Below are 18987 nucleotides of genomic sequence, written 5' to 3'. Positions count from 1 at the left end.
AGATGAGTAGGATTTCAATAATCATTGAATGAATAAATGAGCTCACATATTCTTATTCCATCCTAAAAATTCTGTAAAGCATTATCACCTCCATTTATTGTGAGACTCTTGAACACCGGAGAGCTTAGACTGCTGGTGACCTTGTGATTCCAAAGGCTGTGCTCTTTACTCATTAACTCGGTCTTCACTGAGAAAAGTGCTGAATCAAACAAAGACAGAAGCACAGATCCCCCAAGACAGTACTTCTGCAATGGTCTACAATATGAGTAAAGCCATTTAACTAGCAATAAATTATGCACCCAGTCTGTTCAAAAATTCATGCTACATTCATTTAATGACTTTTTTATTTATAGTCCTGATGCCATGACTAACGAGAAATTTCAGTAACTGATATGTTACAATGAGTTTGATATGGAAACAATGATACAAAAGTGACATTATGACATTATAACTACTTAGTTTTTAAAAAACAATCTGCAAATCAATCTGTGAGTATTTATGTATTTAACATACATTTTTGAGAAATGTTTAGCTTTATCAGAATCATGCTCTGGAGACTCTGCCTGGTACTTATAGGAATTTGGGATTTGTATAGTAATTTTCATAACTGCAATATTGCTCTGAGCTAAAATTTCTCTCAGATATCAATAATACCTGCAGCAGTCTGTAAGGTAGCACCTTCAGACAGAGAATCTGTCTTAACATTACAGATCATTAACATAAAGTATGACTGATTCACCATAAACACTGAAATTCTGTTCTCCTGCTATGTTTTAATTCAGTGGCTACATTAACTATAGCTTATTTTGACTGCTCTCATTTAAAAACAAGGAAAAAAGGTTATACATCAAAAAGACCAAATAAATGACCAAAGAAAGAACATTCAAAGTGTTGGCTTTGCTCTCAAATACAAAAGCCAACATTCTAGCATTCTATTTCTTCTCACCTATAAGATGCTATTTACCCTGGAAAAGAAGTTAACAGCCTGGTTCCTAACTTGAAACTTCAGTTCATAAGACAACCTTCATAAAGAATGCATGCCTTGCAGAGAACACACAGACCCAAAAAGTAAAATCAAGTAAGTCTTCAGGGCGGTATGCTTAAGTCCTGGTTTCATGCAACAGAGCCCTCAAACAGCCATGGAATTCCCAATGCAACAACACTATATCCCCATCTACTGGAGAGGAGCAAGTAACTGAGTCAATTCTCAGTAAGTGTATCCTTATGTGGAAGCCTTGTTAAAAACTAGTATCGTGGGAGTCCAGATAAAAATACTTCAAAACAGTAAGAAAGCCTTACCTACATCTTTCCGTCCTGGTTTTTCAAAACGTCTGTCACCCCTAGAAAAAAAACAAGTTTCAAACAAGACTTGAGAGTAATATACAGATTTCCCACCCATGACACACTTTCCTATCTTTCCTTAACAGCATTTCTTTTTCAAATTATAAAACAAATAAATGGTTATTATCTAATATTTTACAAATACAGAAAAGCAAATATGAAAACAAAAATGTGTACCATCTCACACACCAAAAGCTAGCTTCTGACCCAGAAATGTTATTTTTTTAACTAGATACATTTTTAAATTAGGCACAGACCATATTTTTCAGACTATAAGACGCACATCCTGCCCTCAAATTTGGGAAGAATAATGGTTGTTAATGCTGCTGTTGAGTTCTGTTTACATTTACATTGGTGAAATATTTTGTTATTTATGTTATTAAATATTTACATTTTTTGCTTCAAGAATTTTTTTTCTATTTTCCTCTAAAACCTAGGTACATCTTCTGGTCCAACAAATACGATACTTATTTTAAATACATGCTGCACACAGTTTTTAAATGTGTTTAATGATGTGTTTTCTTACATCATTAAATATTTTTAAAATCACCCTAACTTTAATGGCTGACATTAAGCTGTTTGGCTTGCTTCCAATTATTTTAGATTATAAATATCAGAGTGGACATCTCTGCACATACATCTTTGTACAACTGTCCTTGCTCATCTTCATCGACCTCGTATAATCTCATAAACAATATACAGATGCTTTGATTAACAGCAATAAATGAAATAATGTCAATGCTTCCCACTGAATCCTCATCAAATAGTAAATCTAACTATTAAATATTCAAGCAGGCACTAACATATTAACCTATTTATCTGAAATGCTTCTTCCTTTAAATACAGGTCACTTTTAAATTTCTAATATAGAACTTGACATTCAACTATTAACAGCATTTTTAAAAAATGAAAACTTGTAACAGTACATAACAGCTTCTCCTCTACAGAAAGCAGAAAAGAAGTTTTTACACTAAGAAACCTTTATACCAAGACGTGGATCCTTAAGTAGTTACCTTTCCTCCCAGCTCTGCGACCTATGCATTTCCCTGCCACCTCCTCGACCAAACACACCCTCTACTTCATCAAAGCTTCTTTGGTAAAAACCACATTCACCTCTGCCTCTGCCTGAAAATAAAATAAAATGAAATTTAAGAAAAAAACAGAAACAGAAAAAATCAGTTACATGTCAACATTTGGCACACATTCAACACCAAAGATTATTTTTTGAAGTTCTGTCTCTATACAAAGCAAGACGTGTACATTAATATTTAGCGAGGCCCAATGGATCTTTACCTGTTAGACCAATGACAGCACCGAAGTAGCTAGACCACAGGAGGTTGAAAGAAACAAGTTAGTAAACTGATGTTAAGAGTCCCAGTCCCAGTCCTGAACAAGAAACAGTGTTAATATTAAGATCTTTAATAAAAAGTTCAATAGCGAAATTCTAAGGTGATCACTAAAAAATTACAAGGTAAACCTTTTATTAAATTACTTGCAACAAAAATGGAAGATGTGGAGAGTTTGAGAACAGATAAAGCACAAAAGCCAAGCACAAGTGTTAAAATAATTTACCTAACTCAGATAAAGAATAATTTAACAGGGTCGACTCTAAACTATCAATTTTATGAACGAACCCCCTAAAGGTAGGAGCAAATCCCTCAGCAACTGCAGGTGCTCTCTCCCCACTGCTAGAACCTCGACAAGTACCACCGCAAAACCAACCCACAGGCCTGACAAGTGTGTGGGTGGAGGGGTTTAGAGGCTCTAGTGGTTCAAGTGTAAACTGGTCCTTCCTAAAGGTCACTGGTTAGATCAAAATCTGACCGACAACTCTAACTAGAATTCATCCTAATAGATATAAATACTCTCACAGATATACAACTGCATATATATAAAGGTGTTCATTGTAATCAAAGAAAAGTATAACCTAATCAATAAAGGATTGGCTAAATAAATTCTGATAAAACACTTCAGTAGAACACTATGAAGCCACAAAAGATAAAGTACTGCCATTTTTTTAAAATCTACATTATTCTGTTGAATGACAAAAACATGCCAAAGAAAAATACATATGAAAATAATTCCGCTTATATAAATGACATGGTTGTGTACTTTGGGTCAGGGAGGTTATGTACCCACTTGCTGAGTCTGGGGGCAAAAGACAGTTATGAATTTTCAGCTTTATACTTTCTGTACAGCATGAGGATTTCCCAACTGATATGTGCCATGTTTCCAACACACAGCGTGGAAACTGCAAGAGAGTGGAGGGATCTAGGGATGTACTTAACCTAGATGAAGTCTAAGCCATCATCCCTAGCTCAACTTCTCCAACAGGGTACACCACCCAAACAAAACTGATGCTGAATCTTGAATAAAAGCATGGATGCATTCCAGAACTAAATACAATGAGTTCAAGAATTATTTCAAATATCCACACAGTATTTCTACATCTAAGTTATAATTTCTCAAGAACTAACTCGAAATACAGTTGTAGTTTAACGTATTACTAGGAAATTCAAATATAACAGACAGGGTTGTATGTAATCTCAGGAACAATGTGTACCTTCTTAATAGCCCAAACATTCACTTCTTTATCTGTAAAATGTAGGTGAGGGCTAAGGCTGAACTGTAATAATCTTAAACTTATCTTCTAGTTGCCAACTTTTTAAGTCAAATGAAAGTCAACTCCCAGTTTCAGTACCTCTCTCCTTAGAAAATGAATACATTTTATTTAAGATGCTAAAACAGTGTAATAAAAATTATTATACAACACTGGGGTGATCCCTACAATGATAATTTTTAGAGTGAAAGAAAAAAGTACCCTGTCCTTTTAGAGAACAATTTTCTCTGGAAAAACCCTTAAGTACAGATCACCTTGAAAAAGTGTTTTATTCTGAAAATATATGAACATGAAAAATAGCCTCCAGGTTGCCAGGAAAACAAGCAAAACACAGGTAAAAGATTTTCTGCCAGGTATGGCTCTCATTAGTGCACTGGACCTCCTTATGAGACCAAAGCTTTATTAAGTGGGCACATAAATGAGATTCTAGAGCTTTCCAGCTTGTAGAATACAGAAACAATCTTCGAAAAACACAAGGCCCATCATCGTTTGTAAGTGTAATTCCCAAAGAAGAAGGAGCAAGTAAATATACTATGATGACTCAAAGGCGCAATTTAAAGGACTGTCCTGTTTCTGAGATTTCACCCTATTCTTTCAGGGGATTAAAATATACTTCCTTTTAATAAACACAGTAGTTGACAGCTGTGTGAATCTGCTTTGCTGCTAAATATCTTAACCAGATAAAAGAGAAAGATGACAATTATGTTGTCTCCCCCTCCATCTGTTTGTTTACATTATATTAGTTAATGATATTTAAAAGTCTGGAAGTCAGTCAATTTTCATATCAAAGTTTCCTCAGTGTGGAAAGAGCCAGGATTGTTATCTAATGTTAGCAGCTCTGTCCACGCTTCTGTCTCCCCCAAAAGCCACAATCATCATTATTTAACCAACAAATTAAAATTCAGTAATGAGTAGAGACAAAATAACCACAGATTAGTAGTTTCATAAGGCCAATAAAAAGAATCACAGTTGAGGACAACTGTGTTAGAATTACGTTTCAAAGTCAGTACACTCACTTGACTATTTCAAGCCAATTCTTTCACATCAATGTTAAAACGTCATTGCTTTCATCATGATATCTATCTTTTTACATGCCCCATTTAACTTCTGAATGTATGACTTCTGTCCTGTGTGATATCCCTAATACCTCAAAGAAACCAGAAAGCAGGGAGAAATTTATCGATTCTTCATCCGTTTCTCGATATGGAGTTTTGTGTAAGCCTGTTTGGAAAGGCTGGTATTCACAGCACACAAAGGTGAGAGCCACTGGAGGAACACAGAGCAGCTGAAGGTGGGCCACACTTCTTGATCAATAAGATCTCTCTCTGACTCGCCCTGAAAATCACTGGAGACAAAGCTGAGTGCATGCAACCTCTCCTAGCTGCCAGCCCACGACAGAGAAATGCAGGAAACACCCCACTGTATGCTCAAACACCATCGCACCAATGAGATGCACGCACCTTGAGTCGAATTCCAGACCCGTGGAACCTACCTGCACTTGGAAATCTCAATGGCCAGTGGAACTTTTGAATTTTGAAGAACACAGATGCCTAAATTTCACCATCCAAGTATTCTCAGAGGTATTTCTCAGAGGTATTTCTCAGAGGTAGATTTTATAGATGATTCTAATAGCTCCCCAGGTTAAAAACCACCATTACAAAGACTGACAAATAAATTCAGAAGAGGAAAACATGTACGACATGTATGACTTGGTTACAGGAACTGGCCTACAAGTGGAGAATTTTAGTTAACCTTTCCGTTATTCCTAGCACCTGCATTCCCACATTCTGAATGGACTACTGAAAGAAACCCCTTCACAGGCATGTACAATTTACTTTGTTCTCTATAAAGACTGATTATAACTTACTCTATTCATAAGGCACAACTTGAAGGAAAAAGAATTTAGATACTCCACACTCACACTCATGCCAATCCAGGTGGTGCGGTATGTGGACACAATGGCCTCTGTTGTTGCAGATATCCAATTCTTCTGTTTCTAAAGCACCGCAAATAGAATGACTAGGGATGTTCGGTCTACTACTATGATTTAATCAACTCAGAGGTAAGTGCTGAAGTAAATATTTACATGACAAACATCAAGAATGCCCTTATGCAGCAGAAAATCAATGAACCCAAAATAGAGAATAGATATCAAAGAAACAAGCAATATCCAAATAAGAATTGTTCTTCGAAGAAAAGACACAAATCTATTAAACTTAGGTTAAATAACTGCTGCATAATTATTTCATGTTCTACCCCCTAAAACAGCCCTAGTATTGATGAGACAGCTTTCATGAAGTCTCTCTCTAGCTGGGGACACCCTTGGCACATGGCCTTATATAGACACCCTGTGTCACAGAGGCCTGTGGGACTTGATGCTGCTCCAGCAGCCAAGGCATTTCAGAGAGCTCTGGTTGTCCAACTGCAAAGCTCCCTGGGGACAAACATTTTCAAAAGTTAAGTAGGACCATCTAGAATCCTTCACACTCAAATTTCTAAGCTAGAATCACACTCCTCTGCTCCCAATCAGGGGTATAAAGCAGATATATTGAGAAACGGTTCAGAAAACAAATGTTTATGATATTTAGTATGCAGTTAATGTCAAAGAGCAGTTTTTAAAGAGCAGGTACTGAAATATCTGTAAGGTGATTTCCTGTCCGCCACCGCCTCCGCCCTTGTGACTGTCCCACACGGAAGCTCACCTCGCCCTCTTGAAGAACTTCGACCTCTAGGAGCCCCCACCACTGTTCCTCCTCCTCGTCCTGTCAATCGCAGGACAGCAGCACTATTTACAGACATGGAAAAGTTTCTCTGCCAAAAAAAATTAAAAAGAAAGAAAAAAATGGATAAAATAGATAAGACTGCATCATGTTTCTCCCCGTCTCCCATTGCATCTACAAAATGGCATCTAATTACTAATAGCAATGGGAAACCATAACTACACAATATACCAGGATGGTTCAAAACCTGATTTTAGCTGAAAATTTTAAATAAACATCTCAAATCAACAAACACTGGCAACCAATGCCTCATACTATGTATGCTAGGTTCTGTGAGGAAATATTAAACAAACTCTAAATGCTGTAAATACTCCAAAGTACACGTTAAATATACATCGTAGTACATAAAACTTGGTAAGAGACCTGAGTTGAAAGGGTCCTTTAATTAGTGACAGGTAGAAATGAGGAGTCACAAAAAGGTCTGGCTCAAGAGTAGCATAATAAAGAGGAAAATGAATGACCATTTTTGACTCATTTTGCTCACCACTGTAAATTAGCCACTCCAAGTAGTATTTATTAGAATGACAGAAATCAGAAGTGAATTGAGGAAGGGCCAAATAAAAATCTATATAAGATCAATTATCTTCATGGGGAGGGGAAAAAGTGCTTGGAAAAAAAAAAACCCAATCACTCGGTCTTTGGGCTGCACTTACACCCACAGCCAATCTGGAACAGGGTCAAGTACAATGAGATAATAATGGGTAGGCATCCTTCAAACATGAAGAGAAAGACAAGAGGCCTGGGAGTCAAGAATGTTTGTAGGGTTAGGAAAAAGTAAAGCAAGAGTAATTATAAAAATCTTTAAAAATGATCTATAAAATACAGCAGTTATAAGCGGATTTTAGAGTGCACACCGGGCACTGGCACCCCTAACCCCTGCATTGTTCAGAGCTCAACTTTAATTCGAAGGAGAATTTCAGGGTTTTTTTTAAGACTATTTATTTACTTTTAGAGAGAGAGGGGAAGAGAGGGAGAATGAGGAGAGAAATGTGGATGTGTGAGACATACATCAATCAGTTGTCTCTCACATGCGCCCAAGTGACAACCTGGCCCACAACCCAGGCATGTGCCCTGACTGGGAATCAAACCAGCAGCCTTTCAGTTCACAGGTTGGCAACCAGTCCACTGAGCCACACCAGCCAGGGCTCACTGGAGTTCTAAACACAGAAAATGTTGGAATATATCCTCACCTGCATACTTCCTATACACATAAAACCTAACAAACACTTGAGCACAAGTGTCTGAGGAAAATGCAACTTAAGCATGGCTATACCAAGGGACCCTCCTGGGAAAATGGAAAGAAGTAAGACTTAAGAAATGGGTTGAAAAATTTCTTTTCCAACTAATATTTTACATTCAAATTGTTTGGATGTAAAACTCCTAATTTGCTGTTCTGATTCAAAAATCAATTGACATGTGATGTCTATACCTCTTTTGAAGAAATTAATGTGTAGTTGGTAAAAGTCATCTCTCATTAAATTTCTTATTTTAATAACCTTTTTCATCACCTCATTACCTGTCTCTTTCGGACTTGTATTCAATATAATTTGTTCAGGTAAATTTTAGAAACTTATTTATGTAATTAGGTTTTTTACTTGAGTTTCATAGATATATAAACACATAGTCATGCAACTTCAAAACTGAAGATTTAAGATGTAACCAATAACTAAAAATTAGAGGCAGATACCAACCCAAAAACAGTTATTTCAAACTGTATTTTTAAAAAGCTATTTTTAAACTATATGTGAAGAGTTAAAACAATGCATTAACTTACCTTTCAGTTCAGAGAAACCAGTGGAATTACTGAATAATGCCTCTGACGACACAATTAAGCAAGACTATGAAGTCTCGAAATCTAAATTAATATATTCCACAACTGGAAAAACAGAGGTCAGGGCTCACTGCATTATGTATGGCAGGACCCCATGCAGATGAATGCCTGGCCACCTAACTGTCACATGTATGAAGCTCAAATGCACCCATCTATTAGGTGCAGGGAAAACTCTCATATGTTTACACACACCCTCACACACTGCCACTGAAGTGCAAACTGCTACAACCTTTGAGAAATTGCTGCAAAGCAATTTCTCAAAGTGTATTTAAAGGTCCATAACCTTTGAAACAATTGCTCTTCTTACATTTGTGAAAAATAACATTAAGCAGAAAGATCTTTCAATACAGTACTGCATTTTTGTAGAAGCAAAATATGGAAGCCAGCTTAGGATCAGACAATAGAAGCTAACTGAAAAATCATGGTCATCTACACATGGAATTCTATGCAGTTGTTTTAATACATGAGGCAACTCTATTAGGTTGAACCACATGAAACTGCTACCACATTTCTGATCCACAAATCTGCAATTTCATATGGTCAACCTAGCTTATGAAGATATAAAGCATAGTTGTAGTTAGGAACATGGAGAAGCCACAGTGCCCAAGAATGAATTTTGGCTCCTCTACTCAACTTCTCTGTGCCTCACCTTCCTCAACTGTATATATAATGTGGACAGGAATAACATTCGTTATCTACTTCCTGGGTTATTGCAAGCACTTACATTAAATGAATGCTTAGAACAGTTCTGACACTTATTAAATGCTAAATAAATACTTGCCATTACCTCCTTAACAGATGCTTAAGTGAAAACAATGAAGTGTAGGAAAGTGTGCAGAGCACACCACCATTTGTGTGTGCATGTGTGTGTATTTAAAGGAACCAATATACAAGTGATCCCTGAACAGCACAGTTTGAATTGCACAGGCTTACTTATAGGTGGATTTTTTTCAATAGATGTAGTAAATGTAGTTTTTCCTCATCATGATTTTCTTAGTAACATTTTTCCTCAAGCTCACTTTATTTTAAGGATACAGTACATCACACGTACACAAAATATGTGTTAACCAACTGTGTAGATTATCAGTAAGGCTCTGGTCAACAAAAGACTATTAGTAATTAAGTCTTTGGAGAGTCAAAAATTATACATGGATTTGACTGCATGGGAGTTAGCACCCCCAACCCCTGCCTTGGTCAACTGTATGAATAGTTACAGATGTGCTAAATATCCCTGGAAGGGAACAAGAACATGGAAACAGTGGTTACTCCTGAGGAGGAATAACTGGCAGAGTCTGGGTGACTCACAGACTTACCTCTCACTGCATGTGCTTTCTGAAATTTGTATGTATGTATGTATGTATGTATGTATGTATATACATGTATTATCTATTCAAAACCAGATGCATGAGGTAATTACCTAGTCAAAAACACATACATGAAATACTTTTCTTTAATGAAAAATAAACAAAATGTATCAATCTGGTAACAACTGCCTAAATTATAAGTGTGAAGTACAGTCATGCTTTCCAAAATGAGATCATACATTTGAAGGGAAATATCAAAGGAGCAACAGTAGAAGATCTTTGAGCAACAATTTTGTCCCTAGTTATATTTTATACATATATGCATACCTACATACATTCATACATACATAGAGAGAGAGAGCACACGCACAAAATTAACTTTCATTTTAAAGATAAAATGCCTATTTCAGGTGACTTCAGGAAGCTTAAGATAGGCAGCAGGAAGCTACTCAGGTTAGAAGTATCACTCATAGGGGTGATGGGTAAAAAAGTAATGAAACTCTAGTCTACAAAGATCTAAATCACAGGGGGCAAACGCAAGCAAGGCCTGCAGGCTGAATCCGGCCCTCCAGCTGTTCTATCCGGCCAGGCACCTTGTTTCTACCCAGAAGCAGTGCCAATCTCTTGCTTAACTGTTAAGGAGTAGTTACATCTACACAGCCCTAAAATTACATTCGGCCCTTTGAAGGTAACCACAAGGCTGATGTGGCCCTCAGTGAAAATGAGTTTGACACTCCTGATCTAAATAATCCCTAAAGTGAGCCTGACCATCCACAGCACAAACATCAAAATGTTCACTAATCCCTTGCCAGCTTTAATCAATGTCTTCCTCTATCATATTTTTAAAATAATAAATGCCACAAATAAGTGTCGGGAATCTAAATGATGCACTGCAAATGCCTCTAGAACAGGCCCTGATGGTCTTCTGTGATGGCCTGAAAGCTTCCCACTCTCATAGGCAGCACAGTCGTTACAGCATCCAGACCTGCACATCTTAAGATAAAACTTTTCCAATTACAAAAACAAAATGAGGATTTGCTTCTTTAGTCATGCCAGAACCAGTTTTGATATGTATGTATAGGTATACTGCATACCTAACTTTATTCTTTTTTCAAATTCTTAACCAACAGTTCCTAATAGCATCTGTTGAATAGTCTTAGGTTTTTCCAAATAATTTGTGTAGCTACTTAATAATTACTAATTTCTTGGAAACTTCTGAATGATTTGATCACTCGTTCTATTGATTATGTTTTGGTATCAAGCGCTCTGTGCTTCTCTCTCTGTCTCTGTCTCTGTATCTATCTCTCTCGGGAGGAGAGGTGCCAATTTTAAATAGTTTTCTCTAAGATCACATTTTCCACTTGACAATACACTGCCTATAAGTGCATTGTTATTTCCTTTCCCAGTGCACATGTTCCATGTCCAAGTACCAAGAATGCCCAGTTATTTACTATAGAGCAGCTCAGCTTTTAAAACTGCTATGGAATTTGCTACCAATTTGGGTCCCTTCAATATTTTGTGTAGAACAATGCTAAATCTAAGGTCAAAGTTGGCTTAATCAACCTCTTCGATGGTGGGCCCAGGGGACACCTCCAGATGGCGGGGCTCCACCACCAGGGAAGCTCCCAGGCATTCCTCCTGGCAGGTCTCCTGCACTCTGGAAGAGCTTGGTAATGATGCGGTGCAGACTTTTTCCAGCTTTCTGCTGATGTTCAAATTCTTCCTTCTCCGTAGTCTGCTCATTAAGCCAGTAAACTTCATCATACTTGTGAAGAATCTTCTGTTTGTCCTCAACATTGATCTTGCCTTAAAGTTTTTCATCTTCAATAGTTGGTTCATGTTGAAAACATAGGATTCAAGTAAATTCTTGGAAGACACCTTGTCCTGCTCCTCCTCATCTTCAGCTCCATACTTCTCAGCTTCATGAACCATATGCTTAATGTCTTCCTTGCTTGAATGACCCTTGTTGTCAGTGATGGTAAAATCTTACTCTCTTTTCCCACACTCTTATCCACAGCAGAGACTGAGGGTGCCACTGGCACTAATATCAAAAGGAACTCCATTTTAAGAAACACCACAAGGTGCAGGAGGTATGCCTGAGTTCAAATTTACCCAGCAGGTTGTTATCCCTGGCCATGGCACGTTCACCTTCATAAACCTGGATGAGCACACCAGGCTGGTTGTCAGAGCAGATCTGCTTGGTAGAAATGGTAGTATTGTACTTCATGAGAACAGCCATGACTCCACCAGCAGTTTTAATGCCAAGGGAAAGAGGACTGACATCCAATAGCAGCAAATCTTGAATGTTTTTTAATTTGCCTCCAAACAGTATGGCTACCTGGACAGCTGTGCCCTAAGAACAGCCTCATCAGGGTCAATACCCTTAATTCAACTCTTCCACTCCTGTAGGAAGAAGTCCTACAGGAGTTTTTGAATCTTGGAGATATGAGTAAACCACCAACCAGGACAGTGTCACTGACCTGGGACTTGTAGAGCTTGGCATCCCAAATGGCTTTCTCTACAGAGTCCAGGGTACCACAAAAAAGGTCAGTATTCAATGCTTCAAATCAGGCACAGGTGAGAGGTAAAGAAGTAGATTCCTTCACTGAGCAAATCAATCTCAACACTGGCCTGGGTACAAAAGAGAGTGCTCTTAGCACATTTGTAAGCAGTACACAGGTGACAAACAGCCCTCTTATTCTCACTGATGTCCTTCTTATGCTTGCTTGAATTCTGCGATAAAATGGTTGATCATTCAGTTGTCAAAATGTTCTGCACCTAAGTGGGCAGCCCCAGCTGTAGACTTGACCTCAAAGAGTCCAAACTGAATTGTGAGAATTGACACACCAACAGTGCCACCACCCAAGTCAAATATCAGCACATTTCTTTCAGCTCCTGCCTTTTTGTCTAAAATATAAGCCAGTAATGGCAGGCATTGGCTCACTGATAAATCGAAGTACACTGAGACTAGCAATAGTTCCAGCATCTTTGGTAGCCAATCAAAGTAAGCAGGTGTTGTGACAATAGCACTGGTAACAATCTTCCCAAGGTGGGCTTCTGCAATTTCCTTCATTTATGACAAAACCATTAAATGACACCTCTTCTTCTGGATAATAACTTTTCCTCTCTCACCTGTATTCTATTTGGATACAAGTGAATTGGAATTCTGCCACCACCATTCACCACCATAAAGGGCCAATGCTTCATATCAGATCAGACAACAGCACCATCAAAACTACGTCCAGTCAAGTGTTTGATATCAAACACCACGTGGGTAGGGTTCATTGCAGTTTGATTCTTTGCAGCATCAGCAATCAATGTGTCAGTATCAATAAAGGCAACATAACTTGGGATGGTTCAGTTTCTCTCATCATTGGCAATTAATTCCACTTTTCCATGCTGGAAGACACTCACATTAGAGTAGGTACTGTCAAGATCAATGCCAAATGCAAGTTCCTGAGACACTGTTGCTTGAGCATATGCACGGCAGGTGAAGACCAGGATACAAAGAGTTGCACTCACGTTCAACGAGTCTCCCTGCTTATTAAAAAGCTTTTCTGGCCCATTTAATCTCTAAAAAATCATGGAAATCTCTAGAAATCTAGAAAATCATATAAGAAAAAATACAAAGAAATTATTAAATATAGGTATGAACAGCTAAAAATTTTAGAAGAATAATCACAGAAGATTAAAACTAGTATACTGCACTATATAAAAATTAGCTTCTGTATAAGATTTTATTTATTTATCTTTAGAGGGGAAGGGAAGGAGAGAGGGAGAGAAATATCAATGGATGGTTGCCTCTCCTGCGCCCCCTGCTGGGAACTGGCCTGCAACCCAGGCATGTTCCCTGACTGGGAACTGAACCTCGATCCTTTGGTTCGCAGGCCCGCGCTCAGTCCACTGAGCTACACCAGCAAGGGCAGCTTCTGTATTTAAAAATAATCATACAATTAAGTGCCATTTAAAAATTTAGGAAACAAGTTAGGGTTGGCTCATACAAACAGTATAAATCAAGGAGAAAAAGATTAATATCCAAAAGAAAAATTGGCATAGAGCAAAAAAATAAAGAAATAAAAGAAATATAAATACAAACAATTGATAACTTTGCACTGAAGTGGAGAAATATAAATAGAAAAAAAATTTCCAAATATACAAAAAATCTTTACAATAGAAATACTCAAAGTTAGAAGTGCAAAAGAACACTTAGTATACACCGCCACTTGTACAAAAGGGGGAAATATATAATATTTTCTCAGAAAAATACACAAGAAACTGCTAACACTGCCTGCCCTTGGCAAAGGGAGACAGGTGGCTGAGAAACAAAATAGATTTTCTATTACATACGATACCGTAAATATTGACTTTTAAACCATGTGACTTATACTTAGTCAAAAAATAAATAAATTTCAAGAATAAAAATACTGAACATGACAAAAATAGTAAAATACTATAGTTATGGCAGCAATGACACAAAACCTTATACAAAGCTTCTGAAAAGCAATTCAGCAGTATGGAGTAACTGGGCTTTCCTTCGGACTTTCAGGGCTACTCTATTGACCTATATGCCTATCTTTATGCCACAGTTTTGATTATTGTAGTTTGTAGTAAGTTCTGAAATCAGAAAGTCTGTGCCCTCCCACTTTGTTCTTTCCAAAACTATTTTTGACTATTTCAGGTCCCTTGCAATTCCACGTGCATTTTAGAATCAGCTTTTCAATTTCTATCCAAAAAGCCATGGGGATTTTGATGGAGATTGCACTGGCAATCAATAGATTATTATTAAATCTTAGAATGTTCAACAAGTACTGGAACCTTTCCATTTATTTAGGTCTTGTTTAGTTCCTTTCAACAGCGGTTTGTGGTTCTTAAATATAAAAATCTCACACTTCCTTGGTTAAATCTATTCCTAAGTATTCTATTGTTTCTGATGCTAATCTCCTCTGCAAATTGTCCATTGCTCGTGTACAGGAATACAACTGATTTCTTTGTGTTGATCCTGTACTCTACAACTGTACTGAATGCATTTATTAGTTCTAACAGTTTTCTTGTGGATGCTTTAGGATTTTCTCTATGTAGTAGAGTATCATCTGCAAATAGAGATAAATTTTACTTCTCTTCCAATTTGATTGCTTCTTATCTCTTTTTCTCACCAAACTGCTCTGGGTAGAACTTCCACATAATGTTGGATATCCGCAGTAGAGTGGGTCCCCATATCTTATTTCCAATCTTAAGCGGAAAGCTTTCAGTCTTTCACCAATAAGTACAGTCATGGACCACATAACCATGTTTCAGTCAAAAACAGAAAGCATATATTTGGTACCGTAAGATTATAATGGAGCTGAAAAATCCTTTTCACCTAGTGAGGTCCTAGCAGTCGTAATGCTGTGGTGCAAAGCATTACTCACATATTTGTATTAATAATGGTGTAAACAAACTTACTGACTTGCTAGTCATATAAAAGTACAGCACATACAATTACGTGCAATACGTAATACTTGATAATAGTAATAATTACTATGCTACTGGTTTATGGATTTTTACTCTAACTTCTCTATGTTTAGATACACAAATACCATTGTGTTAGAAGTGCCTGCAGTTCTCACACAGCACCATGCTGTACAGGCTTGTGTGACTCAGGAGCAACAAGCTGTACCACACGGCCCACGTGTGCAGTAGGCTCACCACCTACGTTGTGTTAGGTGCACTCCATGAGGTTCCCACGACAAAATCACCTAACAACACACTTCCCAGAACATGTCCTCATAACTAAATGATACTTAACTGTATGATGTTAGCTATAGGTTTTTCATAAATACCCTTAATCATATTGATGAAGTTCCCTTCCATTCCTAGATAAGTGTTTTATTGTGAAAGGGTGTTGAATTTTGTCAAATGCTTTTTCTGCGTCCATTGAGATGATCAAGTGGGTTTTTTTCCCTTCGTTCTAATAATGTGATATCTTACACCGATTTTCTTATGTTGCACCACCCTTTCATTTGGGAGATAAATCCTACTTGATCATGATGTATAATTCTAAAACTATGCAGTTGGATTCTGACTGCATTGGTATACTTTGACAACTAAAGATATACAAAGATAACAGACTGTAATAAGACATACTAAATGTTAACAAATAATTATCTCTATGTGGTAAGTTTATGAGTGAGATTTTCTTCTTTATATCTTTCTGTATTTTCTACAATAAAGTAATTTTATAATAAAAGTATTTTATTGGTTTTTAAGAATATAAAGAAATCATAAATTCAGTAAACAATGGGCAAAGGACACAGATAATCAAAGACCCTAAGAGCCCATGAGCACATGAAAAGATGCTCAACCTCACTAGTAACTAGTAAAATACAAATTAAAAACAACTGTCACAGCCATCATTTTGGCCAAAATTTAAAAACCAAGAACTGAAGGGCTGCATAAAAAAATAAAATGTCTTCTACACTGCTGGCAAGAATGCAACTTGGCTTAAACAACTGTAAAGTAACATGGCAATAGCAGTAAAGTTTCAAAAAACGCAAAGAGCCAAAACCCAGAGATTTCATTTTTACACCATGTTTTAAGAACACTTATGGCAACATAATTTATAATAGCAAAAATTCAAAACAACCTAAATATTCAACCAGAGGAGACTTTAAAAACTATGAATTTTCTCACATATGAAATACTATACAGCAGAGATGAATGAACTAACACCATGTGCATCAACACAGATAAATCTAAAAATCATTACTGAAAGGAAAAAAGCTGAAGAATAAAAACTACAGTGTGCTATCTTCAACATAAAATTTATAACCCTATTGCTTCTTGGCCTTTTGTCTAAGATCAAGTGCAAAATTTATAACCCTACAAAATGAAACTAGGATGGCATATGGATATACAAATATGTAATGAAGTATTTAAACAAGTGAGAAAAGTAACCCAACTCACAGTAATCTCTGGAAAGAAAGGGACAGTTATACCTCAGGCAATCTCAATTACATGAGAAATCTTATTTCTTAAAATAAAAGGCACAAATATGTCATAATTTTAAGATTTGATATAAATGAATTATAACATACTGGTGTTTATAATAATATGCTCTATACTTGTCTATTTGAAATACTTCATAATAAAAATATTTTTAAGAAAAATAAAAACTGCCCTGACTGGTGTGGCTTGGTGGGTTAGGTACTGTCCCACAAAGTGAAGGGTCACAGGTTTGATTCCAGGTCAGGACACATGCCTGGGTTGCAGGCCAGGTTCCTTGCTGGGGGCAAACACAAGACGTGACCGATATTTCTCTCCCACATGGATGTTTCTCTCCCCTTCTTTTTCCTTCCCTTCCCCTCTCTCTAAAAAATAAATAAAATCTTTTTTAAAAATTAAAAATAAAACCCAAAATACAGGCTGGGGCAAAAGCAGGTTTATAGTTGTTTGTATGAGAAATAATAATTAATAAACTGTAAAAGAATAAACTCTGTGTTTCGAAGACCCACACCTGTAAACCTACTTCTGCCCCACCCTGTATAGCCAAATGTCAATTTTTGAAAAAGAACATTCCAGCAATGTTTCCTAGGACCCTTTCTTCCCTGTGTTCTCTTTACAAGAATAAATATCATTTGGTCAATAAAAATACCTGCTGACGACCCTAGATGACAATACTGGGTTTCATGAATAAACATGGAACTAGACCAATTTAGAAGAAACCATAAATTGCTTATGAAAGTATGAAGCTGAAAACCGCCAAAGATGACTATCACATCTTTCTTAGAACTTAACACAGTTGGAATAGAGTTCTTTTAATAAGCTTTTCTTTCATAACAGAGTAACTTCCTCATACAAAATATGGCAAGAGTTTGGAGTTTGGATTGTCACAAAAGTAATTAAGAAAATGTTCTAGAATTAGAGAGTTGTGCTGGTTATACAGCTCTGTTAACATACTAAAAACCACTGACTTGTATACCTTAAAGGGTACACTTTATGGCATGTAAATTATGTTTCAATAGAGCTTTTTCTTTTAACAGTAATGACTCTTCATTCAGGTGGCATTGCAGCGTTCCAACAAAGCTCTTACTTCTCTACTTTACCACAATCACATAAGTTCCTTGAAATCAGAAATTCTTTTATGTATCTTTAGACATAGTATACGATAATAGGACAACACAAAATGTTACTTTCCAGCCTAAACATCTAATTTTCTCTTAATATCATTTAAAAAACTGGTGACAAAAGAGTATTTTTAAACACATTTTAAGCTGACGATCTACATCTTTCTTTAACGGTTGAGTACACTGGTAAAAATTTAGGATGCCAATTACTTCTGAAAAACTGTATTTTTCTGAAAAGCAGGACCCCTTTGCCCTAGAAAATAACACCCTCTCTCTACTCGAGTAAGTTCTAAAGGATGGTTCCCACAGTCCTTAAAGGTCTAGAGCCATCTCCTTGTCTCTACATAATACTCACCAGATTCAGATCTAAGCAGAATCCAGCAAACTAAGACAAACACCCACATACCAAGAAAACAGTAAGAAGGAAGCAGACCTGCGGGGACGAAGTATACTCTACAGGGCCTAAGCAGTGCCCTCGTATTTTCATGCCTCATTGGGAAGGAACAAGGATCTGAACTGAGGCTCAAAGCTGGCACAAACCTGTTCTTCTTCTGTAAATGGTACAAGAGCCAACGGCGGCAGGGGCTCCTCCTGCAGGATAGGCAGAAATTCTTTCTCCAGAAGATCTGCAGGGATCTGTTAGATGAGACACATGACCATGTAAGATCAATGCTATCCCTCAAATTCAAGAAGATGAAACAAGAAAAAACTCTCCTGTTTTATGTTATCATTATAAATATGGAAAAAAGCTTATACAGCCACAATTAACACTGGTGATACTTAGGCATTCTCGGTGATGAAGGTGAAAAACCCCAGTCACCTCCCCGCGATCATCCCATCAGACACCATTTTCAGATCTGATATAGCACTAACTCGGGTATTCCGGAGTGCACAGTAAGAAAGTAAAAATCTCCCCATTTAACTCAAAGCACAGGTGGTAAGAAAAGTTTTATAAGCAACTGTAACCTTAGCAACCATCATTAAAATCTGAAATTCAACCCATTGATAA

At 37.0% G+C, this 18987-nt stretch overlaps 1 protein-coding gene and 1 pseudogene across 3 annotated transcripts in view; both read right to left on the bottom strand.

Moving 5' to 3' along the window:
- Positions 1 to 18987, bottom strand: part of GIGYF2 (GRB10 interacting GYF protein 2) — a 117988-nt gene that overhangs the window by 78607 nt on the left and 20394 nt on the right. For 2 of the 3 annotated variants that reach the window (XM_037144031.2, XM_037144036.2), the window contains exons 5-8: positions 18519 to 18614; positions 6664 to 6772; positions 2355 to 2466; positions 1300 to 1340 (exon numbers count right to left, since the gene is read on the bottom strand). In XM_037144031.2, coding sequence (XP_036999926.2) covers positions 1300 to 1340; positions 2355 to 2466; positions 6664 to 6772; positions 18519 to 18614 — 358 coding nt within the window. Of the gene's footprint in view, positions 1 to 1299; positions 1341 to 2354; positions 2467 to 6663; positions 6773 to 18518; positions 18615 to 18987 lie in introns of those variants that run through there. The other variant, XM_037144039.2, reaches the window with a different exon arrangement.
- LOC119048381 (heat shock cognate 71 kDa protein-like) lies at positions 8426 to 18599 on the bottom strand (annotated as a pseudogene).

The sequence above is a fragment of the Artibeus jamaicensis genome, unplaced genomic scaffold, assembly GCF_021234435.1.
Source record: "Artibeus jamaicensis isolate MK-2021 breed Jamaican fruit bat unplaced genomic scaffold, CSHL_Jam_final contig_944, whole genome shotgun sequence".
Classification (NCBI taxonomy): Eukaryota; Metazoa; Chordata; class Mammalia; order Chiroptera; family Phyllostomidae; genus Artibeus; species Artibeus jamaicensis.
The sequence above is the reverse complement of the archived record's forward strand: the minus strand, read 5'-3'. Positions and strand labels throughout refer to the sequence as shown.